General features: G+C 51.1%; 1 protein-coding gene across 1 annotated transcript in view; it reads left to right on the top strand.

Annotated features, from left to right (window-relative positions):
• MALRD1 (MAM and LDL receptor class A domain containing 1) overlaps positions 1–25,154 on the top strand; it is a 348,020-nt gene extending 322,866 nt beyond the window's left edge. Inside the window, 3 exon segments of the mRNA XM_068146420.1 lie at positions 17,674–17,749; positions 23,252–23,308; positions 24,874–25,154. Of these exon segments, the coding sequence (XP_068002521.1) occupies positions 17,674–17,749; positions 23,252–23,308; positions 24,874–25,002 (262 nt within the window). The 3' untranslated portion in view covers positions 25,003–25,154.
• The last annotated feature ends 340 nt before the right edge of the window (positions 25,155–25,494 follow it).

Raw genomic sequence — 25,494 nt, 5'->3', positions numbered from 1 at the left:
GATCCTTCTCTCTCAGCAGGTACCTCCCACTGTCCCTTCCTCCCTCTCTGCAGCTCCTGCTTTGCATTGCCTTGTCCATTTCCATGCCATTAGATTTCCCTCAGCCCTCATTTTCTCCTGCAGAATTCATCTTCAAAGCTGTCTCTTTTCCTTTAAGCTCATGCTCTGCCATAGACCTTTCTGTCTTTGGGGATGTTGTTATCTCCCAAACTATCTACTAAACTCTGCAGCCTCCTGTCCTGACGTTATTGCTGCTGACACATCTCCTAATACTGAGGGCTACCCCTGACAGGTAGAGCTGTCCATGGACACAGAAGCAAAATGCTGAAGCAGGAGCACTTAGTGACTGTGCTGCTGTTAATTGAGTGTACAGCTGCTCCTCCTTCCTTTGTGCTGCTTCCTCTTCCATAAAGTAGGAATAACAGCACTGCCTTATCTTACTTCCTAGGGGCTTTAAGCCTTAAATCATGCATATAGAATCACAGAACTGTCAGGGTTGGAAAGGGACCTCAAGGCTCAGCCAGTTCCAACCCCCTGCCATGGGCAGGGACACCTCACACTCCAGCAGGTTGCTCACAGCCACATCCAGCCTGGCTGCAAACACCTCCAGGCAGGAGGCTTCCACCACCTCTTCCAGGCTCTCACCACCCTCATGGGGAACAACTTCTTCCTCACAGCCAATCTCAATCTCCCCACTTCTAGTTTTGCTCCATCCCCCCCAGCCCTATCACTCCCTGACACCCTCAGAAGTCCCTCCCCAGCTTTCTTGGAGCCCCCTTCAGATACTGGAAGGCCACCAGAAGGTCTCCTGGGAGCCTTCTCCTCTCCAGCCTGCACAACCCCAACTCCCTCAGTCTGTCTCCAGAGCAGAGCAGCTCCAGCCCTCTGCTCCTCCTCGTGGCCCTTCTCTGGACACCTTCCAGCACCTCCAGAGCCTTCCTGGCACAGAGACTCCAGAGCTGGCCCCAGAGCTCCAGCTGTGGTCTCAGCAGAGTGGAGCAGAGGGGCAGAATCCCCTCCCTCAACCTGCACATCTGTACAGCCTGCTGAGGGGCACAGAGGGACAGACAATTAGTTATATTCTGAGAACTGCTTGGCTTTGGGTTGGTTTTATTTTTTGTTATTTCAATTCATATTTTTTTTGGGAAAATGAATAGAAAGATCTCATGTTCTTTCTGACAGAAAAGGGGCTGGAAGGGACCTCTGGAGACCATTGAGTCCAAGCCCCTGCCAAAACAGGTTCAATTAGAGGAGGTTGCCCAGGATCCTGACTCAAAACACATTTGATGGTGTTTTGATCAACTGACTTGTTCATATTTTTTGTCTTGCATTGCTCTCCTGTGCTTCTTTTACCTTTATCTTCCGAGAAAGATGAAGGGTTGCTGCCCTGCCATCCATTTCTTTTCTGCTCAAGGAATTGACAGTCATAGACTCAATGATTGGTTTATGGTGGAAGGGAACTTAAAACTCATCCAGTTCCAACCCTCCTGCCATGGGCAGGGACATCTCCTACCAGACCAGCCAATGTCCCTTTGAACACTCCCAGGCTTGAAGCCTCCACAGCTTCTGCAGACAACTTGCTCCAGTGCCTCATCATCCTCGTGGGGAAGAATTTATTCCTAAACCCAGCTTCTTCCACTTTGAAGCTGCAACTCCTCCTCCTCTCACCCCAGGCCTATGTCAGAAGTCCCTCTCCAGCTCCCCTTCAAGTAATGCCTGGGGTCAGAGTGGCTGAGAGCTGCCAAACAGAGAGGGACCTGGGGGTGCTGATTGACAGATGCCTAAACATGAGCCAGCAGTGTGCCCAGGTGGCTAAGAGGGCCAATGGCATCCTGGCCTGCATTAGGAATGGTGTGGCCAGCAGGAGCAGGGAAGTCATTGTGCCCTGTGCTCAGCACTGGTTAGGCCACACCTTGAGTCCTGTGTCCAGTTCTGGGCCACTCAGTTTAAGAAGGACATTGAGAGACTTGAAGGTGTCCAGAGAAGGGCAACAAGGCTGGGGAGGGGTCTGGAGCACAGCCTGTGAGGAGAGGCTGAGGGAGCTGGGGTTGCTTAGCCTGGGGAAGAGGAGGCTCAGGGGAGACCTAATTGCTCTCTCCAACCCCCTGAAAGGTGGTTGTAGCCAGGTGGGGGCTGGTCTCTTCTCCCAGGCAGCCAGCACCAGAACAAGAGGACACAGTCTCAGGCTGTGCCAGGGGAGGTTTAGGCTGGAGGTTAGGAAGAAATTCTTCCCAGAAAGGGAGATGGGCCATTGGGATGTGCTGCCCAGGGAGGTGGTGGAGTCAGCATCCCTGGAGGTGTTCAAGAGGGGATTGGATGTGGCACTTGGTGCCATGGTCTAGTCATGAGGTCTGTGGTGACAGCTTGGACTTGATGATCTTTGAGGTCTCTTCCAACCTTGGTGATACTGTGATGCTGGAGAGCTGCTCTAAGGTCTCCTTTCTCCAGGCTGAACAGCCCCAGCTCTCACAGCCTGTCTCCCGCTGCCGAGTGCCCAGCATGTAGTGGTGTAACTGGGAATGTCACAGTAAACTAAGGCAAGTTCTTCCTTTGACCAGTCAAAATGCAACCACCTTTATCATACTGGGTCTGGATTGATAGATTCATAGAATGGTTTGGGTTGGAAGGGACCTTAGAGATCATCCAGTTCCAACCCTCCTGCCATGAGAAGAGACACCTCCCACCAGCCCAGGTTGCTCAAGGCCTTGAATACTCCAGGGAGGGGGCATCTCCAGCCTCCCTGGGCAACCTGCTCCAATGTCTCACCACCCTCACTCTAAAGAATTACATCCTAGTCTCCAGGCTAAATCTGCCCTCCAAAAGATACAGCTGTAAGCAGTGGCTGGTGTGGGCAGAAGTCTGTAACATGCACAATGTGACAGCACCACACAGAGGCCTGAGGTGTGGTTTCTGATTTATTGCTTTTGTAGGAGATTTGATGAAGTAGAAGAATTTATCTGTGCACATCAGTGATGCTTGCCTACAATTTCTTTTCACTTACTTAGAATCACAGAATCACTCAGGGTTGGAAGGGACCACAAGGATCATCTAGTTCCAACCCCCCTGCCATGGGCAGGGACACCCCACACTAGATCAGCCTGGCCACAGCCTCATCCAGCCTGGGCTTAAACACCTCCAGGGTGACACCTCTCAACTAGATTTGGTTGCTCAAGGCCTCATCCAACCTGGCCTTGAACATCTTTCAGGGAGGAGACATCCCCAGCCTCTCTGGGCAATCTAATTCCAGAATCTCACCACCCTCAGACTGAAGAACTTCTTCCTCCACTCCAGTCTAACCCTGCTCTCCCTCAGTGTCAAACCATTCCCCCTTGTCTCTAGACACCCTCATGAAAAGTCCCTCTGCAGTCTTCCTGCAGGATCCCTTCAGGTACTGGAAGGCAGCTCTAAGGTCCCCCTGGAGCCTTCTCCAGGCTGAACACTCCCAGCTCCCTCAGCCTGTGCTCACAGCAGAGGTGCTGCAGCCCTTGGATCATCTTTATCATAGTATCAGTCAGGGTTGGAAGGGACCACAAGGATCATCTAGTTCCAACCCCCCTGCCATGGGCAGGAACACCCCACACTAGATCAGCCTGGCCACAGCCTCAGCCAGCCTGGCCTTAAACACCTCCAGGGACAGGGCCCCAACCACCTCCCTGGACAACCCATTCCAGGGCTTCACCACTCTCATGGGGAAGAACTTCCTCCTCCCCTCCAGCCTGAATCTCCCCACCTCCAGCTTCATTCCATTCCCCCTAGTCCTATCACTCCCTGAGATCCTGAGCAGTCCCTCCCCAGCCTTCCTGTAGCCCCCTTCAGATACTGCAAGGCTACAATGAGGTCACTTCAGAGCCTTCTTTTCTCCAGACTGAACAGCCCCACTTGAAAGGCTTCTGCCCACTTTGAGCTCCCCCAGGGGCATGTTGCTTATCCTTAAAGTCACTAAAGCCCTAGAGGCACTCTGGGAGTTCCTGCCTGGCTGTTCCCTGCCACAGGGAAGCTTTCACCTACATTTTGCATGCCTTTTGCTCATGGTTTTGGCTAGTTATGTTTTAATAAATTCTATTAAGAAAGGCAAGAAAGAACAGGTCTGGTGAGGAGCAGCTGAGGGACTGGGGTTGTTTGGTTGGGAGAAAAGAAGGCTGAGAGGAGATCTCATTGCTCTCTACAGCTACCCGAAGGTAGGTGGGAGCCAGGTGGGGGTTGGTCTCTTCTCCATAGTATCAGGTGACAGAATGAGAGGAAATGGCCTGACATTGTGCCAGGGCAGGGTTAGGTTGGAGATCAGGAAACATTTCTTTGCTGCAAGAGTGCTCAGGCACTGGAACAGGCTGTTCAGGCAGGAGGTGGAGTCACCATCCCTGGAGAGGTTCAAGAAATGTGTGACCATGGCACTTGGGGCCATGGTTTAATGGCCATGGTGGGGTTGGGTTGATGTTGGACTGGATGATCTTGGAGGCCTTTTCCAACCAAAGCAGTTCTATGGTTCTGTAGTTAGTGTCTCATTTGCCCAGTTCCATCAGAGCTATTGTTTTTCACCACAAGCCAGGCAGCAGGCAGTGGGGGTAGGCTGCTGACCCCTTAGTTGCTGGTTAAGAGGTGGTCACTAACAGCAGTGGGAATATTAGAGTTACATTTGTCTGTCTTCTTCACTGGAAGGGTTCCTTCCTTTCAATGCAGAAGCAATGTCCTACTCCTCCTTTGCTCTGCCCTTCTCCTCCTTTATTTGCAAGTATTTAATCTCTAAGCTGCAGGCTTGAAACTTTCCTGTGCCTGAGTGGGAGTTACTGGAACTCAGCACAGAAGTTTATTCCCTAATGGTCAAGAGCAGCCAGCCACATGGCTTGGCAGCAGCATCCTTCATGACCACCAGAGCATGCAGGCAGGCAGGCTGCTCCTCAGCTCCTAGCTGGGCATATGTGAAACCTGTATAGAAGCCCCAAATCAGAGAGAGCTTGTCAGGTTCTCACATTCCTGTTCATGCTCCAGAGAGATGTGTTTTCAAAGTCACTCCAGTTGCTCCTCTCCTTCAGCCCCACCTTGAATACTGCCTCCAGTTCTGGTGTCCCCAGCAGAAGACACAGAGCTGTGGAGTCAGTCCAGAGGAGGCCACAAAATGATCCAAGGGCTGGAGCAGCTCTGCTGTGAGGACAGGCTGAGGGAGCTGGGGGTGTTCAGCCTGGGGAAGAGGATGACCTCTGGGGTGACCCAATAGCTGCCTTCAAGTACCTGAAGGGATCCTACAGGATGGCTGCAGAGAGACTTTTCCTGAGGGTGTCTAGAGACAGGCCAAGGGGGAATGGTTTGAAGCTGTGGCAGAGCAGGGTTGGACTGGAGCTGAGGAAGAAGTTCCTCAGCACAAGAGTGATGAGACTCTGGAATTGGCTGCCCAGGGAGGCTGTGGGTATCTTCTCCCTGGAAATGTTCAAGGCCAGGTTGGATGAGGCCTTGAGCAGCTGAGCCTAGTGGAGAGGTGTTCCTGCCCATGGCAGGGAGGTTGGAGTAGATGAGCTCTGAGGCCCTTCCAACCTCAGCCAATCTGTGATTCAGTAGCACCTGTCCTCATTGACCAAATAGAAACAAAGCTTCAGTTTCCATTTTATTGCTGCTGCTTTCTCATGCTTCATTTCACTTCAAAAAGTGAGAATGTGAAATTTGACTGAGCAGGGCAAAACCTTCCACTCAGCCAAGCAAAGCTCCTTGGCTACTGCCTCCAAAGAAGTCAATGTTCCTGGACCCTTTTGGTTTGTTCCTTTCCTGTTCTTGCTGTGAGCCATCAGCTGCAATGTTGATGTAGCACAGCTGTTAGCAGCAGTCTCAGTCATAGTGAACACAGAACATTAAGGTTTCCAAAGCCTATATTGATAGCCTTTGCCACAGTATCACCAAGGTTGGAAGAGACCTCAAAGATCATCAAGTCCAATCTGTAACCACAGACCTCATGACTAAACCATGGCACCAAGTGCCACGTCCAGTGTCTGTCCACACAGACAGCAGGGTGAAAGCTGATGTGGCCTGAGGAATCATTTGTAAATGACAGAAAATCATGGGAAATCACAACCCAGCAAGGCCAGTTTTCATCCTGCCACAGGTCAGATTCATACCTATCTGTGTCCAGTTCTGGGGCCTCTGTGCCAGGAAGGATCTGGAGGTGCTGGAAGGTGTCCAGAGAGGAGCCACGAGGATGAGCAGAGGGCTGGAGCTCCTCTCCTATGAGGACAGACTGAGTTGGGGTTGTGCAGGCTGGAGAGGAGAAGGCTCTGAGGAGACCAAATTGTGGCCTTCCAGGATATGAAGGTGTCTACAAGAAATCTGGAGAGGGACTTTTGAGGGTGTCAGGGAGTGATAGGACTGGGGGGGATGGAGCAAAACTGGAAGTGGGAAGATTGAGATTGGCTGTGAGGAAGAAGTTGTTGCCCATGAGGGTGGTGAGAGCCTGGCACAGGTTGCCCAGGGAGGTGGTGGAAGCCTCCTGCCTGGAGGTGTTTGCAGCCAGGCTGGCTGTGGCTGTGAGCAACCTGCTGTAGTGTGAGGTGTGCCTGGCCATGGCAGGGGGGTTGGGACTGGCTGAGCCTTGAGGTCCCTTCCAGCCCTGACAGCTCTGCGAGTCTGTGTATCCCTTCTGGGTTTGCAGTCCAAGACCTCTAGCCATGTGAATTTGGTGGCATCCTCAGGGCTCTTTATACCCTAGGTAGAAATGGAGTTTGCAGGTAGAAAGCTGTGGGGTTTTCACTGCTGATAGGTCTCTTTACAATATCAATTCACCACAGACAAGGACAAATGATTATCCTCTTTGCACAGAGCTTTGTATGTCCTTGAAGGCAGTTTTCAGCTCTCCTCACAGGCTGCTTTCTCCAGCCTCAACCAGCTCAGTGCTTTCAGCCTTTCTTCTTTGCTGAGGTTTTCTTGCAGTGATGATGATTCTCTGCTGCTGTTGCCAGGACTTTCTCCAATTAGACCTTACTCTTTTGGAGGTCTGGTGCAGAGGAATGGGTAGCACATTCCAGGGGAGCCTCTCCAAGCAGACCTGAAGGACTGCCAGAGGTCATTGCTGGCTGGGCTTCTGTTCCTGTATCCCAAAGTGATGAACAGAATGACAATAGAATGATGTTTAGTGAACCATTCTCTGCTTGGGAACTAGAAGGGAGGCAGAAAGTGCTCTTGCAGAATGGGAGGAAAAGGGACAGCTTTCTGGGAGAAGGGGAAGCAAACCTAGGAAGCAGCAGCCATAACTGTTTGTTGGGAGTTGTTTTGTTGGCCTAATGCTGCTGTCCAGATCCATTCCTTCTTCTGTAGAATATTCTTCTAATGAGGGATGAAATCCAGGGCTCTGCTCAGATCCCTTTGGTTTCTCTGAAGCCTCCATCTGACTCTCACCACATAAAAAGAAGGGCTGCAAAGAAACACAAGATGCCAGGGGGCACCAGAGCAAATCTGTTCCCAGGATCCCCAAATCCCAGCATGGTGAGGGTTGGAAGGGACCTCTGGACATCACTGAGTCTCACCCCACTGCTACAGCAGGGCCACTCACAGCAGGTTGCACAGGCTCACACCATCCAGGTGGGGTTTGAAAGCCTCCAGAAAAGGAGACTCCACAACCTCTGTGGGCAGCCTGCTGCCGTGCTCCAGCACCCTCCAAAAGAAGAATTGGTTTTGCTATGTCTAAGTGAAACTGCTGGTGCTCTAGTTCGTACCCACTGTCCCCTGCCCTGGCACTGGGCACCACTGAAGAGAGCCCAGCCCCATCCTCTTGACCCCTGTCCTTTAGCTGTCAATTAAAAAGATCCCCTCTCAGCCTCCTCTTCTCCAGGCTAAACAGCCCCAGTCTCTCAGCCTTCTCTTCTCCAGGCTAAACAGCCCCAGTCTCTCAGCCTCCTCTTCTCCAGGCTAAACAGCCCCAGTCTCTCAGCCTTCTCTTCTCCAGGCTAAACAGCCCCAGTCTCTCAGCCTCCTCTTCTCCAGGCTAAACAGCCCCAGCCTCTCAGCCTTCTCTTCTCCAGGCTAAACAGCCCCAGCCTCTCAGCCTTCTCTTCTCCAGGCTAAACAGCCCCAGATCTCTCAGCCTTCCCTTCTCCAGGCTAAACAGCCCCAGCCTCTCAGCCTTCTCTTCTCCAGGCTAAACAGCACCAGGTCTCTCAGACTTCTCTTCTTCAGGCTAAACAGCCCCAGTCTCTCAGCCTTCTCTTCTCCAGGCTAAACAGCCCCAGTCTCTCAGCCTTCTCTTCTCCAGGCTAAACAGCCCCAGTCTCTCAGCCTCCTCTTCTCCAGCTAAACAGCCCCAGATCTCTCTGCCTCTCCTCATAAGAGAGATGCTTTAGTCCCCTCTGAATCTTAGTGGCTCTCCTCTGGACCCTCTCCAGTAGTTCCTTGTCCTTCTTGACCTGGGGAGCACAGGACTGGACAGAGTGTTCCAGGTGTGGCCTCAGCAGGGCAGATTAGAGTGAGGAGCACTTCCCTCAACCTGCTGGCCATGGTCTTCTCCATGCACCTCAAGAAACTGTTGGCTTTTTGGTGTACAGCCTTCAGTATCACCGATATGGAAGATGCAAAGGACTGGGTTTTTTAAAGAAAAGCAATAATTATGTCTCTGGAAGTGACCCTAAAGGTACAAAGTGCAGCTCTAGGAAGCCTGGCCAGGTTATTAACAGCCTCATCAAGCATCCAAGTGACTTGTAGACGATTCCAAGTGCAGCCCTCCTCGATTGCCACCTCCCTTTTCTTCTGGGGAACGTGCAGGATTTACCCTACTGCTGCAAACCTCAATTTACATTGAAAAGTTTGATAAATTCCTTGGAAACTGACATCTTGAGTGATAGTTTCTGTGCAGAGCAGCATCTTGAGGAGATTGTGGCAGTTCAGGCTGGCTGCCTCCTGTTGCTGCCACATCAGTCACACCTCCGGGGTCCCAGCCCAGTCGGTGGAACAGGAGACAGCCTGTTCCTGCCCATTCAGCCTGCAGCCTATAAATCCAGCTGCAAAGTCCTTCTCTTCCCTCTCTGCTCCTGTGGGAGATGCTCCCTGTGGGGTAATGGTGGGGGAGTACCTCAAGGCCTGTCTGGGCCAGGAGGACAGGGCAGGGGGCCAGACTCAGACCTGGCCAGCTTGAGACCAGGGGGGAAAGAAAGAGCCCTGGGGGTTTTGGGGAGAAGGGAAGTGCTGGGAGGCCTTTGGGTGTGCTGTGAGGGACTCTGTGCTTTGGGACATCTTTGCCACTATGCTTTGTAGCTTCTGTAAAACACCAATTGCTTTTCCACTTGAGCTTCCCTTCACTCTCCAATCCATCTGTGTGATGAGTGCCATCATCCTGTCCCTCTCAGGGCAACACAGGATCTGTCTGCCCTCAAACCAGGACAAGATCTCTAAAGAATTCTTCTAAGGGATTGTTTTAATCAGTAGGTTAATTGTGGTGGAACTTTTGGTCCACCAGGATTTTGCTGTTGTTCCTATGGATCTGATGATAAACAGAGAATGGCTCAGGTTGGAAGGGACCTCAGAGCTCATCGACTCCAACCTCCCTGCCATGGGCAGGGACACCTCTCAACTAGGCTTGGTTGCCTCATCCAACCTGGCCTTCAACACATCCAGAGAGGAGGCAGCCACAACCTGTTCCAGAGTCTCACTCCTCTTGTACTGAAGAACTTCTTCCTCAGCTCCAGTCTAACCCTGCTCTGCCTCAGCTTCAAACCATTCCCCCTTGGCTGGCTCTAGACACCCTCAGGAAAAGTCCCTCTTGAGTAGTCCTCAGCAGTCCCTTTATGCACAAAACTTGGCCTTGTCTCTGTGAAGCTGCAGGGGAGAAACCTGTGACAAGAGTGCAGATGAGCTTAGCAAAGCTATGACCCTCACCACAAGATCACAGCTCACAGGATGTCAGGGGTTGGAAGGGACCCAAAGAGATCATTGAGACCAACCCCCCTGCCAGAGCAGGAGCATACAGCTCAGGTCACACAGGAACACATCCAGACAGGGCTGCAAAGGCTCCAGAGAGGGAGACTCCACAACCTCTCTGGGCAGCCTGCTCCAGGCCTCTGGGACCCTCACAGTGAAGAAGTTCCTCCTTGTGTTGAGGTGGAACCTCCTGTGCTGCAGCGTACATCTATTGCTCCTTGTCCTATCCCAGGGCACAGTCAGCAGAGGCTGTCCCTGTCCCTTCCTTCCTGACCCCCAGCCCTCAGCTATTGATAGACATTGATCAGATCCCTCTCAGCCTTCTCCTCTCCAGACTGAACAGCCCCAGGGCTCTCAGCCTCTCCTCCCCAGGCAGTGCTGCAGTCCCTTCAGCATCCTTGTAGCCTCCCTTGGACTCTCTCCAGCAGATCCCTGTCCCTCCTGAACTGGGGAGCCCAGAACTGAACACAGTACTCAAGCTGAGGTCTCAGCAGGGCAGAGCAGATGATGAATCCTCTCTCTTGTTCTTTGTGGCATTTCTGGCTGTGTTAGCAGAACCAGCTCTCCCTGAGCTACCTTACCCACATGTTTGAGTCTTTTGGGGCTTTTTTCTTTCCTGAACCATCTTGTGCTTGGCATTTTTAACCCTGATTATCCCCTGCTTGCACAGTCTTCTGAACTTGGCACTCCTGAGTTTTCTTCATCAATGAGATTTATGAATGTTTCACATTAATTATTCTGGGCTGTAATTTTCATGAGTGGAGAGCTGCCCTTGATCTTTCTGTACAATCATAAAATCATTTTGGTTGGAAAAGACCTTTGAGATTGAGCCCAACCATCCTCTAACTGTACCAAGGCCTGGGCTAAGCCATGGCCCTCAGCACCACACCTCTGCCCCTTTGAAACACCTCCAGAGATGGAGATTCAACCTCCTCCCTGGGCAGCCTGTGCCAGGCTTTCAGGGAAGAAGCTTATTCTAATCTTCAAGCTAAACCTCCCCTGCTGCAGCTTGAGAGCCCTTTCCTCTCAGCTTTTCACTTGTTAGTAGGCAGTAGAGACCAACCCCCACCTCACTCCAACCTCCTTTCAGGGAGTTGTAGGGAAGCAGAAGGTCTCCCCTCAGCCTTGTTTCCTGCAGACCAAACCAGCCCAGTTCCCTCAGCTGTTCATCACCACCCCTGCTCTCCAGACCCTTATCATAGTATCATAGCATCAGTCAGGGTTGGAAGGGACCACAAGGATCATCTAGTTCCAACCCCTCTGCCATGGGCAGGGACACCCCACACTAGATCAGCCTGGCCACAGCCTCATCCAGCCTGGGCTTAAACACCTCCAGGGACACAGCTACATTGCCCTTCTCTGGAAACACTCCAACACCTCAATGTCTTTCTTGGCTTGAGGGCCCTAAAACTGCACCCAGCACTTAAGGTGTGGCCTCACCAGCCCTGAATATGAAGGGGACAATCACTTTCCTGGTCCTAATGGTCACACTATTGCTGATCCAGGCCAGGATGCTGTTGACCTTCCTGGCCATCTGGGCATGCACTGGCTCATGTTCCATGAGTTACATTGGTAACCCAGACAGAGCTTCCTCCCCTCATAAGCCCTTGTGATGAGCACATTTCTCTCTGTTGGATGTTAGTAAGATTGGATGTTAGGAAGAAGTTGTTCCCCAGGAGGGTGGTGAGAGCCTGGCACAGGTTGCCCAGGGAGGTGGTGGAAGCCTCCTGCCTGGAGGTGTTTGCAGCCAGGCTGGAGGTGGCTGTGAGCAACCTGCTGTGGTGTGAGGTGTCCCTGGCCATGGCAGGGGGGTTGGGACTGGCTGAGCCTTGAGGTCCCTTCCAGCCCTGACAGCTCTGTGATTCCATGATACCGTAGCCACAAGCAGAGCACAGTTTCAGTTCAGTCAGGTAACAGCAAGCACTGAATGAGCTCAGCTCAGGCCACTGCAATACATTTAGTCCAAGTGCCCAATCAATCAGTCTAAAATCAGGGTGTGAACTGAGGACCAGATGGCAGCACTCACCCCACTGCCTAATGCTGAACTTCTCTGCTTTCCTCAGCAGTATCTCCCCTGGTGACTGGGTAGTGGAGTGGGCAGACCATTGCTGTGCTCTGATAAGGAAGGCTGCATGTTCCTAATTATCTACAGCCCTAATGTGCTGTGTTTACTCCTAGGGGGGTATGCACAGCATGGAAAGCAATGTCAAGATGTCCTCTCAGCTCCCAAGCACAGACTTTGTCAGGCAGTTGCCACCTCGTCCAACTGATGGATTACAGCAGCTGTGTCAATGTGATTACACTTTCCTGCAGGTCTCTTAAGTCATCCAAAGATATTTCAGAAGCTGTTCAGGGTAATTAGTGACATCCCTTAGTTAGAAATGGCTGCTGTGCTCACCAGTGGGGTGTAACAAGAGAGTGTTTGGATGAATGGAGTCACACCACCCATCTCTGTGCACGTGTGTCCACCGTGTCACCTGGCTCAGGCCTGGGCTCCCCAGGTCAGGAAGGACAGGGACTGGCTGGAGAGGGAACAGAAAAGGGCTACAGAGATGCTGAGGAGACTGCAACATCTCTCTGATGAGGACAGGCTGAGAGTATTGGGGCTGTTTAGTGTGGAGAAGAGCAGGCTGGGGGAGATCTCATCAGTGCTTGCAAGTACCTAAAGGGTTGGTGCCAGCAGCATGGGGCCAGGCTTTTCTCAGTGGTGCCCAGTGACAGGACAAGGGGGAACAGGCACAAACCTGAACATAAGAAGTTCCATCTACACATGAGGAGGAACTTCTTGAAGGATGATAGAGCACTGCAGCAGGCTGCCCAGAGAGGCTGCAGAGTCTCCATCCCTGCAGATGTCCAAAACCCACCTGGATGTGTTCCTGTGTGGCCTTCTCTAGGTGAACCTCCCTTGGTAGGAAGGTTAGGGTTGATGATCTCCAGAGGTCCTTCCCAACCCCTCCCACACTGTGGTGCATGTGTGTAACAAACATGTTATCTGTAAGGTGATGCACTCAAGGTGACTTCCCAAGCCCTGGTTTGACAAAACAGGCTCGTCAGGACTTCAGGAAGCTTGTTCTCCACTTCATCAAATCAAGGGTTCAGGAATTCAGCCAATGCTCACATTTGGGGCCATGAAATTCCCATAATCCCTGAGATTAGTTACCCAACTGCAGGAGTTCTTTCCTGATGCAGACCTAAAGAGCAGAGACACCTGAAATCTGCTGGGTTCATGCTTGAGGAAGCATCACACACAGACAGGACCAGTTTCAACACTAAACACAGCAGCCACAGACAGGCTGCTGAGGAACTCAGCCAAGGCTCTGTTTGGTGCCCACAGTTTGGCAGTGTCCTGCTGGCTTTGTTACAGAGGAAGCTGCAGATCTGTGTTAGTCACAGAGTTATAAATTGGGCTGGGACCTCCAAAGCTCATCCAGTCCAACCTCCCTGCACTCAGCAGGGACATCCCCAGCTAGATCAGGTTGCCCAGAGCCCTGTCCAGCCTCACCTTGAATATCTCCAGGGATGGAGCCTCAACCACCTCCCTGGGCAGCCTGTGCCAGTGTTCCACCACCCTCCTGTTGCAGAATTTGTTCCTCACATCTAATCTAAATCTCCTCTAATTTCAAATCATTGTCCCTTCTCCAATCACTACAGGGCTTTGTAAACAGTCTCCCACCATCCTTGCAGCCCCCTTCAGGTACTGGCAGGCTGCTCTAAGGTCTCCCTGGAGCCTTCTCTTCTCCAGGCTGAACACCCCCAGCTCCCTCAGCCTGTCTTCATACAGAGGTGCTCCAAGACCCTGATCATCTTTGTGGCTCTCCTCTGGAGCCTCTCCATCAGCTCCAGGTCCTTCCTGTGTTGAGGGCTCCAGAGCTGCACACAGTGCTCCAGGTGAGGTCTCCCCAGAGCAGAGCAAAGTGTCAGAATCACCTCTCTGGATCTCTGGCAATGCTGCTTTGGATGCAGCCCAGGATGTGATTTGCCTTCTGTGCTGCAAGCTCACACTGCCTGCTCCTGTCCAGCTTCTCATCCACCACTCATCCTGGTGAGTTGTGTGGTTTCTGTGGCCCTTGGACGTGTATCCACTGGCTGTAAGAAGAATGGATGCGGACAATTCTGTATCAAAATTGGTTTGTGATGTCTAATGGAGACAGGCTGAGGGAGCTGGGGGTGTGCAGCCTTGAGAAGAGAAGGCTCCAGGGAGACCTAAGAGCAGCCTGCCAGTACCTGAAAGGAGGCTACAGAAAGGCTGCATAGATACTGTTTGCAAAGGCCTGCAGGGACAGGACCAGGGGCAATGGCTTCAGACTAGAGCAGAGCAGATTGAGATTGGATGTGAGGAACAAGTTCTGCACCAGGAGGGTGGTGGAACACTGGCACAGGTTGCCCAAGGAGGTGGTTGAGGCTCCATCCCTGGAGATATTCAAGGTGAGGCTGGACAGGGCTTTGGGCAACCTGATCTAGTGGAGGATGTCCCTGCTGAGTGCAGGGAGGTTGGACTGGATGAGCTTTGGAGGTCCCTTCCAACTCAAACCATTCTACAATTCTATCAGACACCAAAACTAAGGCATACAGGTCTGTCCCTTTGGGCACTTGGATTCAAAGCACAGCCAAGTGCCTTGAAAAATTTGAATAGAATAGAATAGAATAGAATAGAATAGAATAGAATAGAATAGAATAGAATAGAATAGAATGGAATAGAATAGACCAGGTTGGAAGAGACCTTCAAGATCATCGTGTCCAACCTATCATCCAACACCACCTAATCAACTAAACCATGGCACCAAGCACCCTATCAAGTCTCCTCCTGAACACCTCCAGTGATGGTGACTCCCCAGGCAGCACATTCCAATGGGCAATCACTCTCTGTGTGTAAAACGTCCTCCTGACCTCCAGCCTAAACATCCCCTGGCACAGCTTGAGACTGTGTCCTCTTGTTCTGGTGCTGGGGGCCTGGGAGAAGAGACCAACCCCCACCTGGCTACAACCTCCCTTCAGGTAGTTGTAGAGAGCAAGAAGGTCTCCCCTGAGCCTCCTCTTCTCCAGGCTAAGCAACCCCAGCTCCCTCAGCCTCTCCTCACAGGGCTGTGCTCCAAACCCCTCCCCAGCTTTCTTGCCCTTCTCTGGACACCTTCCAGCAAGTCAACCTCCTTCCTAAACTGAGGGGCTCAGAACTGGACACAGGACTTGAGGTGTGGCCTAACCAGTGCAGTGTACAGGGGCACAATGACCTCCCTGCTCCTGCTGGCCACACTCTTCCTGATGCAGGCCAGGATGCCATTGGTTTTGTGAGCCATGGTGTGAGTTTAGAGCAAAGCATCAATTCTGTGTACATGCAGTGGGCTTTGTTCAGCAGGATCAGTATGCAAATACACACTTAGCAGGCATAAAAATGACCTAATACATCACAGCTTCACTAAACTAACCAAAAGCACCACAATATCATGATTTATTATGGCTGAGATTAAGATCAAATTAACAAATCAAGGGGTTCAGATATTCAGCTCTTCCCATTGCTGTGCCAGGTAATCAAGCTGAATTATGAGGCTGGCTCCAGAGGGAATTATTTCCTGGCAGTGTTGTTGTGGAATATTTAAAGGAGACAAACCTGCTTTAGTCCAGCCCCAAACTGAGCTTCCTGCACTGATGTTGTTCATGAGGTGAGATGTTTCTGGAGCCCGCTTGTGTCTTCCTCCTAAGCATCTCTCCTGGTTTCACTCTCCTGTGGTGTTCATCCACTGTGGATCTTGCTGAGGAACAACAGCTTTACTTCTCCACATATCAGGAAAAGTTAGGCCAGCTGGAGCAGGGAAGTCACTGTGCCCTGTGCTCAGCACTGCTTAGGCCACACCTTGAGTCCTGTGTCCAGTTCTGGGCTCCTCAGTTTAGGAAGGACATTGAGAGACTTGAAGGTGTCCAGAGAAGGGCAACAAGGCTGGGGAGGGGTCTGGAGCACAGCCCTGTGAGGAGAGGCTGAGGGAGCTGGGGTTGCTTAGCCTGGAGAAGAGGAGGCTCAGGGCTGACCTCATTGCTCTTTACAACTACCCGAAGGGAGGTTGTAGCCAGGAGGGGTTTGGTCTCTTCTCCCAGGCAACCAGCACCAGAACAAGAGGACACAGTCTCAAGCTGTGCCAGGGGAGGTGAGGAGAAAGTTCTTCCCAGCAAGAGAGATTGGCCATTGGAATGTGCTGCCCAGGGAGGTGGTGGAGTCACCATCCCTGGAGGTGCTCAGGAGTGGATTGGATGTGGCACTTGGAGCCATGGTTTAGTTGCCAGGAGGTGTTGGGTGCTAGGTTGGACTTGCTGATCTCTGAGGTCTTTTCCAACCTTATTGATTCTATGATTCTATGAAGTAAAACCTTCCACCCAACACCTGCTCAACCACTAATTCATGTCCCAAGGTGAACAGATCTCAAAAACAAAGATTTGAACAAAGAAAGTGACCTTCTGCTTTGTTCTTCAGTGATTTTACCTAACCAGCTATTGGCAGTTTGATGGCACTGGAAGAGTCTGGATCATTTCAAGCATTGTTAGGCTAGACAGGGACTGGCTGGAGAGCAGCCCTGAAGAAAAGGCCTTGGGGGTGCTGGGGGAGGAGAAGCTCAGGAGGAGCCAGCAGGGAGCACTTGCAGCCCAGAGAGCCAAGCAGAGCCTGGGCTGCAGCAAGAGAAGTGTGGCCAGCAGGGCCAGGGAGGGGATTCTGCCCCTCTGCTCCACTCTGCTGAGACCACAGCTGGAGCTCTGGGGCCAGTTCTGGAGTCTCTGTGCCAGGAAGGATCTGGAGGTGCTGGAAGGTGTCCAGAGAAGGGCCACGAGGATGAGCAGAGGGCTGGAGCTGCTCTGCTCTGGAGACAGACTGAGGGAGTTGGGGTTGTGCAGGCTGGAGAGGAGAAGGCTCCCAGGAGACCTTCTGGTGGCCTTCCAGGATCTGCAGGTGGCTCCAAGAAAGCTGGGGAGGGACTTTTGAGGGTGTCAGGGAGTGATAGGGCTGGGGGGAATGGATCCAAGCTAGAAGTGGGTAGAGTCAGATTGGTTATTTTAACTACAGGACTTTCACAGCCCCTTGGTTTCATACCATTCCTTTCATACTCACTTGGATCTATGTTTGTTCATCCTTTTTGGTTTTGTCTTTTGATTCAGTCTGAAGCTTTTTGGTCCATTGGCAGCCTGTCTCATTGTTGTAGGCTAAGTGCAATCAAGAGTTGATTGGTACAGCCACAAGGCAAAGTCCTCCAGAGGCTGGAGAGCCCCAGGGGCACAGGCAGCTTGCCCCAGGACATTGCAATCTGTTCTTCTGCTCTGTTGCAGGCAGTGCACAGCCAAAGCTCTCTCTCTTCTCTCCATCTCAGGCCCTGTGCTGTTATCTCATGGGGTGTGGGGCAGAGGCTTTCTCCTGGCCTTGGCTGGCAGTGAATCTCCAGCTCCAGCCCAGGGCCTGGGGAAGCCTGCGGCAGGCCTGGGGCTGGGGGCAGCAGTTTGGCTGCTCCTGGGCTGTGAGGCTGAGGGGGGTGGAGGCTTCTGGCAGGCTCTGGAAGGTTCTGCCCTGGTAGACTCAGGTGAAGAGCTGAGCCTAACCTGTGAATGTTTTCCTTTTACCTGAATGCCTTTTGAATGTCTTTGTAAATAGAATTCCCCTTTGAACTCCCAGTCCAGTGTGGAGCATTTTCATTTCCTCCTGGGGAAGGGCTGAAAGGTCTTTCCTGTCCTTCTGCCCTGGGCAGCTCCTGGCTTAAAACTAGGACAATCATACTAAGTGTTGTTGGTTTGTTGTTTTTTGCTTGGCCTTTCAAGGAAACTGGAGGAAACAGCTCCTGCTTCATTTGCCAACCCATTGTATGAAGACCTCAGTTCATCTGGGAAAGAAAAGGTAAGCAGAAAGATCTTCTTCTGTACACTCAGAAACAGTGTGAGGATGGGATGGGATGGGATGGGATGGGATGGGATGGGATGGGATGGGATGGGATGGGATGGGATGGGATGGGATGGGATGGGATGGGATGGGATGGGATGGGATGGAATAGAATAGAATAGAATAGAATAGAATAGAATAGAATAGAATAGAATAGAATAGAATAGACCAGACCAGACCAGACCAGACCAGACCAGGTTGGAAGAGACCTTCAAGATCATCGTGTCCAACCTATCAACCAATCCAACACCACCTAAACAACTGAACCATGCAACAAAGCACCCTATCAAGTCTCCTCCTGAACACCTCCAGTGATGGTGACTCCACCACCTCCTCAGGAATAGAATAGAATAGAATAGAATAGAATAGAATAGAATAGAATAGAATAGAATAGAATAGAATAGAATAGACCAGGTTCAAAGAGACCTCAGAGATCATTCAGTCCAACCTATCACCCAACACCATCTAATCAACTAAACCATGGCACCAAGGGCCTCATCCAGGCTCTTCCTAAACACCTCCAGGGATGGGGACTCCACCACTTCCCTGGGCAGCACATTCCAGTGGCCAATCTCTCTTGCTGGGAAGAATTTCTTCCTCACCTCCAGCCTGAACCTCCCCTGTCATAGCTTGAGACTGTATCCTCTTGTTCTGGTGCTGGGGGCCTGGGAGAAGAGACCAACCCCCACCTGGCTACAACCTCCCTTCAGGGAGTTGTAGACAGCAGAAAGGTCTCCCCCAGAACCTCCTCTTCTCCAGGCTAAGCAACCCCAGCTCTCTCAGCTGTAGTCTTCAAAAAGCTTCTTCATTAGAACAAGGAGTGTAATCCCTTGAAGGGTGCTACTTAAGAAGGAAGAATTGAACATTGCTAAAAATCTCACAGCAGACCCAATGCATTTTTAAAATCCAGGTGTATATGAATCATAAAATCAATAAGGTTGGAAAAGACCTCAAAGGTCATCAAGTCCAACCTGTCACCCAACACCTCCTGACTACTAAACCATGGCACCAAGTGCCACATCCAATCCCCCCTTGAACACCTCCAGGGATGGGGACTTCACCACCTCCCTGGGCAGCACATTCCAATGGCTAACAACTCTCTCTGTGAAGAACTCTCTCCTCACCTCCAGCCTAAACCCATGAGGGTGGTGGAACACTGGCTCAAGTTGCCCAGGGAGGTGGTTGAGGCTCCATGCCTGGAGATATTCAAGGAGAGACTGGACAGGGCTCTGGGCAACCTGATCTAGTGGAGGATGTCCCTGCTGAGTGCAGAGGGGTTGGACTGGATGAGCTTCCAGCCCAGCCCAGTCTGTGATTCTATGATTCTATGAACACCTTGATGTTTATAACTCATCCAGGGAAAACAAAAAATCTCCCTGGACCCATCTCATTTTGCTTCTGGGAAGAGAAAAATACAAAGAAACACCCAACAAGTGAAAACACCTTCATCACCACACCCAGAACATCAAAGAGTCATGGAATGGGTTGGGTTGGAAGGGACCTTGGCTTGACTGAGCAGGCTTTGAGTTGCCTTTGCTGTTCACTTAACTGTAACAAAATTCCTCATAACACTTCCCAATGCCTTCACAGGATGCCAGGGGTTGGAAGGGACCTCTGGAGATCTTCCAGTCCAACCCCCCCTGCCAGAGCAGGACCAGAGAATCCAGCACAGGTCACACAGGAACACATCCAGACAGGGCTGGGAAGGCTCCAGAGAAGGAGACTCCACAACCTCTCTGGGAGCCTCACAGGGAAGAAGTTCTTCTTCATGTTGAGGTGGAACCTCCTGTGCTGCAGTTTCCATCCATTGCCCCTTGCCCTATCCCAGGGCACAAGTGAGCAGAGCCTGGCCCTGTCCCTTCCTGGCCCCCAGCCCTCAGCTATTGATAGACATTGATCAGATCCCTCTCAGTCTTCTCCTCTCCAGACTAAACAGTCCCAGGGCTCTCAGCCTCTCCTGGTCAGGCAGTGCTGCAGTCCCTTCAGCATCCTTGTAGCCCTCCCTTGGACTCTCTCCAGCAGATCCCTGTCCCTCCTGAACTGGGGAGCCCAGAGCTGGATGCAATATTCCAGGTGGGGCCTCAGCAGGGCAGAGTTGAGGGAGAGGAGAACCTCCCTGGCTCTTCAATATGCAACAATATTCCCAGCACTCTGAAATTCACTAAACAAAGAGGTTTCCCTGACACCATTTGTGGATCATAATTAAAAGCTTGTGGAGTAACAAAGAAATGGGGGAATAAAATACACATCTAAAAGTGAACATCTTGCAACAAAGGCTTTCAAGACAGGATTTAATCATCACAGTACAGTGGTAGCTAAAATGTGCATTTAACAAAGGATCTGTCACTGCCTTCAAATGCAGCTGTCTCTACTTTAGTGTGGTACTGAAAGGAATACAGACAAAGAACCTTGGAGGTAAAAGGGGACCCAACAAGTGCTTTAAACATCCTTCAGGCCCTCAGTCTCACAGAAACAGAGCATTGCTTTGGTTGGAAAAGCCCTCCAAGATCATCCAGTCCAACCATCAACCCAACACCACCATGGCCCCAAGAGCCATGGCCACAGGTTTCTTGAACACCTCCAGGGATGGGGACTCCACCACCTCCCTGGGAAGCCTCTGCCAATCCCTGACCACTCTTGAAGAAGAGATTTTTCTCTTACTCTCTAACCTAAGCCCCCCCTGGAACAATTCCAGGCCTTTTCTTCTTATTCTATCACCTGACACTAAGGAGAAAGAGACCAACCCCACCTGGTTGCAACCTCCTTTCAGGGAGCTGTAGAGAGCAATGAGGTCTCCCTTCAGCCTCCTCTTCTCCACACTAACCACCCCCAGCTCCCTCAGCTGCTCCTTCCCAGCCCTATTCTCCAGACCCTTCCCCAGTTTCATTGCCTTTCTCTGGACCTGCTCCAGCTCCTCAATGTCCTCCCTGTAGTGAAGGCCCCAAACCTCAAACCAGTACTCGAGGTGTGGCCTCACCAGTACTGAGTACAGGGCACCACCACTTCCCTGCTCCTGCTGGCCACACTGGTTCTGATCCAGGCCAGGATGCCTTTGGCCCCATGGGCACACTGCTGGCTCTTGTTCTCCTGCTGTCAACAAGCGCCCCCAGGTCCTTTCCTGCTGGGCAGTTTCCAGCCACTCTGCCCCAAGCCTGGAGCGTTCATGGGGTTGTTGTGGCCCAGGTGCAGGACCCAGCACTGAGCCTTGCTAAACCTCACACCACACACCTTGGCCCATTGGTCCAACCTGCCCAGACCCCTTGGCAGAGCCTTCCTACCCTGCAGCAGAGCCACACTGCCTCCCAATTTAATGCCATCTGCAGCCTTACTGGCATTCCCCCTGATTTGCATTGAAAGCTCTGGGCTAGGTTTGAAAGAGAAGAATAACATCTCCTTGGCCTTTCCACAGTCACCATCAGAAGATTCCTCTGTGGCTTTGAACAGGATTAATTATGACATGCCATTTACTCTCTATAAAAGGTTCCTTACACCTGATTGTGGAGGCATTAGATCAAATTAATTCACTTAGAGGTTGAGGTTGGTGAGAGCTCCAAGCTGGAAAGGTTCCCATCACAATCATGTCCAATTTATCAGGACATTTTTGGTTTAGTTAAGATAGATTCCTGACAGGTTTCCTTTAATAGCAGGCTGCAGAACAGAAGCACAGTGTCAGGAGAGAGATGTTCAGAGAAGACAGCTCCAGGCACTGTGATTGAAGTCCAGGGCTGTAGCAGATTCTCCTCTCTGTTCTTCAAGATTAGGGAGCAGCATTGTTTGCACTGAATCTGCCTCCAAAGGGAGGAACAAGAGTTATGAGTTTTCTCTGAGCCTGAAGAGCCTTCAATGTGAAGTATTCTACCCAGTTCTGGGCTCCCCAGTTCAGGAGGGACAGAGACATACTAGAGTGCCCAATGGAGACTATGAGGGTGATGATGGAATAGAATAGAGTAGAGTAGAGTAGAGTAGAGTAGAGTAGAGTAGAATAGAATAGAATAGAATAGAATAGAATAGAATAGAATAGAATAGAATAGAATAGAATAGAATAGAATAGAATAGACCAGGTTGGAAGAGACCTTCAAGATCATCACATCCAACCTATTAATCAATCCAATCCACCTAATCAACTAACCCATGGCACCAAGCACCCCATCAAGTCTCCTCCTGAACACCTCCAATGATGGTGACTCCACCACCTCCCCAGGAAGCACATTCCAATGGGCAATCACTCTCTCTGTGTAGAACGTTTTCCTAAGCTCCAGCCTAAATCTCCCCTGGTGCAGCTTGAAACTGTGTCCTCTTGTTCTGGTGCTGGCTGCCTGGGAGAAGAGACCAACCCCCACCTGGCTACAACCTCCCTTCAGGTAGTTGCAGAGAGCAATAAAGTCCCCCCTGAGTCTCCTCTTCTCCAGGCTAAGCAACCCCAGCTCCCTCAAGAACATCTCTGTGATGAGGAAAGGCAGAGAGCCCTGAGGCTGGTGAGTCAAGAGAAGAGAAGGCTGAGAGGGGACCTGATCAATGTCTATCAGTATCTGAGGGCTAGCTGTCAAGATGTAATGAGACAGGCTCTTTTCAGTGGTGTTCTGTGATAAGACAAGGAGCAATGGATACAGACTGGAGCCCAGGAGGTTCTACCTCAACATAAGGAGAAACTTCTTTCCTGTGAAGGTGCTGGAGGCCTGGAGCAGGCTGCCCAGAGAGGTTGTGGAGTCTCCTTCTCTGCAGACTTTCTAAGCCCCCCTGGATGTGTTCCTGTGTGCCCTGCCCCGGGTGCCCCTGCTCTGGCAGGGGGTTGGACTGGATGATCCCTTCCAGCCCCTACCTCCCATTCTGTGGTTCTATGACTTTATGAACAGTTTATCCCCAACCAAAAGCTATGGCAAAAAGAGCAACAGCCCTTACCTCCAGCTAGCTACACGGGAAAATCTTGTGGCCAGTTCTTATCTCCTGCAAGTAACACACTTGCAGGTGTCTCTAAGTCTCATAAAGACAAAACACTTCTCCACAGCCCTTTCTGACCACTGAAACCAAGCAGGTCAGGTACTGATAGGACTGGGGGGAATGGAGCAAAACTACAAGTGGGGAGATTGAGATTGGATGTGAGGAAGAAGTTGTTCCCCATGAGGGTGGTGAGAGCCTGGCACAGGTTGCCCAGGGAGGTGGTGGAAGCCTCCTGCCTGGAGGTGTTTGCAGCCAGGCTGGATGTGGCTGTGAGCAACCTGCTGTAGTGTGAGGTGTCCCTGGCCATGGCAGGGGGTTGGAACTGGCTGAGCCTTGAGGTCCCTTCCAGCCCTGACAATTCTGTGACTCTAATTCTGTGTCCCACACTTGCCTATGATACTGCCTGCTAGTTTTGGATCCCTAGAGTGCATTACTCAGCCAGCCATGTGGAAGGATGCTTGCAGGATGTTATTTACAGCTCACTACAAATATTCTGAAGCCATTTATTGTTTCTTTTTATAGTCTCCTGGATATGTGACCTCACCCACTGTTCAGATCAGTGTTTCTCCATGGCATGAGGTATGTATCACACATTTCCCTTCTGAGGCAGGATATATATTGGGCTGTTAAATGAAATCCACTGCAGAGGGGGGGGGGGAAATGTCACTTAAGGTCAATGGTAACTCAGAATGTGAGCAGCTCTAGAAATCTAAGATGACCAGGGTTGGGCTGGCTGACAAGGACCTCATAAAGCAATTTCAATCATGTTGCTTCATAGAATCATAGCATCACAGAATCAACCAGGTTGGAAAAGACCTCAGAGATCATCAAGTCCAACCTGTTAGCTAATACCTAACACCTCATGACAACTAAACCATGGTTCCAAGTGCCACATCCAATCCCCTCTTGAACACCTCCAGGGATGGTGACTCCACCACCTCCCTGGGCAGTACATCCCAATGGCTAACAACTCTCTCTGGGAAGAACTTTCTCCTCACCTCCAGCCTCAACCTCCCCTGGCCCAGCTTGAGACTGTGTCCCCTTGTTCAGGTGCTGCTTGCCTGGGAGAAGAGACCAACCCCCACCTGACCCTCTCAGGTAGTTGTAGAGACCTTCCCTTAGCTAGGTGTTGCACCAAAGAGTGGTCCAGCTCTGCCCAGCGAGGCAGATGCTGAAGGAAATGTTTAGTATTGTGAAAGTCTTTACCTGAAGAGTTCATCTGATCTTTCTCACACATTTTTCATTCAAGGAAATCAGAACTGATCATTGTTGGCACCTCAGGATATAGTTTCCTGGTCATGGTAGTTGGGTTAGGCTTAGACTCAATGATCTTAGAGGTCTTTCCCAGCCTTAATGATTCTATGGTGATTACAGTAGTGTGCTTCAAAATCAGTCACCCACTGCAATTACAGCACTGTGCACTGTGCTGATTGTGTAGGGGCAAGAGCTGGGGAGACAAGGAAAATAAAGCTGGGAATGTTTCTAGCCAGCAGGTGTAGGGAAGGGATCACAGCTCTGTACTCAACGCTGCTGGTGAGGCCACACATTGAAGCCTGGGTTCAGTTTTGGGCCCCTCACTACAGGGAGGACATTGAGGTGCTGGAGCAGGTCCAGAGAAGGGCAATGAAGCTGGGGAAGGGTCTGGAGAACAGGGCTGGGGAGAAGCAGCTGAGGGAGCTGGGGGTATTTAGTCTGGAGAAGAGGAGGCTGAGGGGAGACCTCATTGCTCAACAACTCACTGAAGGGAGGTTGGAGTCAGGTGGGGGTTGCTCTTTTCTCCCTAGTATCAGGTGACAGAAGGAGAGGAAATGGCCTGAAATTGCTCCAGGGGAGGTTTAGGTTGGAGATAGGGACACAGTCTCAAGCTGTGCCAGGGGAAGTTTAGGCTGGAGCTGAGGAGAAAGTTCTTCCCTGAGAGAGTTGTTAGCCATTGGAATGTGCTGCCCAGGGAGGTGGTGGAGTCCCCATCCCTGGAGGTGTTCAGGAGGGGATTGGATGTGGCACTTGGTGCCATGGTCTAGTCATGAGGTCTGTGGTGACAGGTTGGACTCGATGATCTTTGAGGTCTCTTCCAACCTTGATGATTCTGTGATACTGTGGAAGGACTTTGGCCTTTTAATTCCACTGTGTGCTTTTTCTTACAGTATCTATTCAATGAAGATGTGAATGTTACTTCTTTTCCAAACCCTCTCTATGGTGAAGCCTCAGAAGACATTGAGAAGTTGTGCAGGTCCTTGAGAGCAGACAGCAAGCAGGATCAATACCTCCTGTAACCCTTTGCCTGAAGATTTGCTTGGAGATCTGATGCCATGATCCCCTAACACACACAATAGCAATGATTAACTCTGCACAGGATAACTCTGGTGTTGGAATCATCATGTTCAGAAAGTAATTTCCTGTTAAAGATCAAATACATACATCAGTAAAATAGATACATATATATGTGTGTGTGTGTGTGTGGTCTTCTGCCGTTTCTTTTGGTGCAGGAAGAGATTGGTAACTTTCACTAAGAGCTCGGTCATCCTGGGGTGCATGAAGAAAAGTGTATCCAGAAGGTCCAGGGAGGTTCTCCTCCCCCTCTACTCTGCCCTGCTGAGACCACAGCTGCAATCCTGTGTCCAGTTTTGACCTCCCCACAGCTGAAATCCTGTGTCCAGTTTTGGGCTCCCAGTTCAAGAGAGACAGAGACCTGCTGGAGAGAGTCCAGAAGAGAGCTGTGAGGATGATGAAGGGACTGCAACATCTCTGCTGTGAAGAGAGACTAA

This window comes from Melanerpes formicivorus, unplaced genomic scaffold, assembly GCF_026170545.1.
Source record: "Melanerpes formicivorus ecotype bairdi unplaced genomic scaffold, bMelFor1.0.p_v2 SCAF_13, whole genome shotgun sequence".
Taxonomy (NCBI): Eukaryota; Metazoa; Chordata; class Aves; order Piciformes; family Picidae; genus Melanerpes; species Melanerpes formicivorus.
This window is presented reverse-complemented; position numbering and strand designations above follow the sequence as displayed.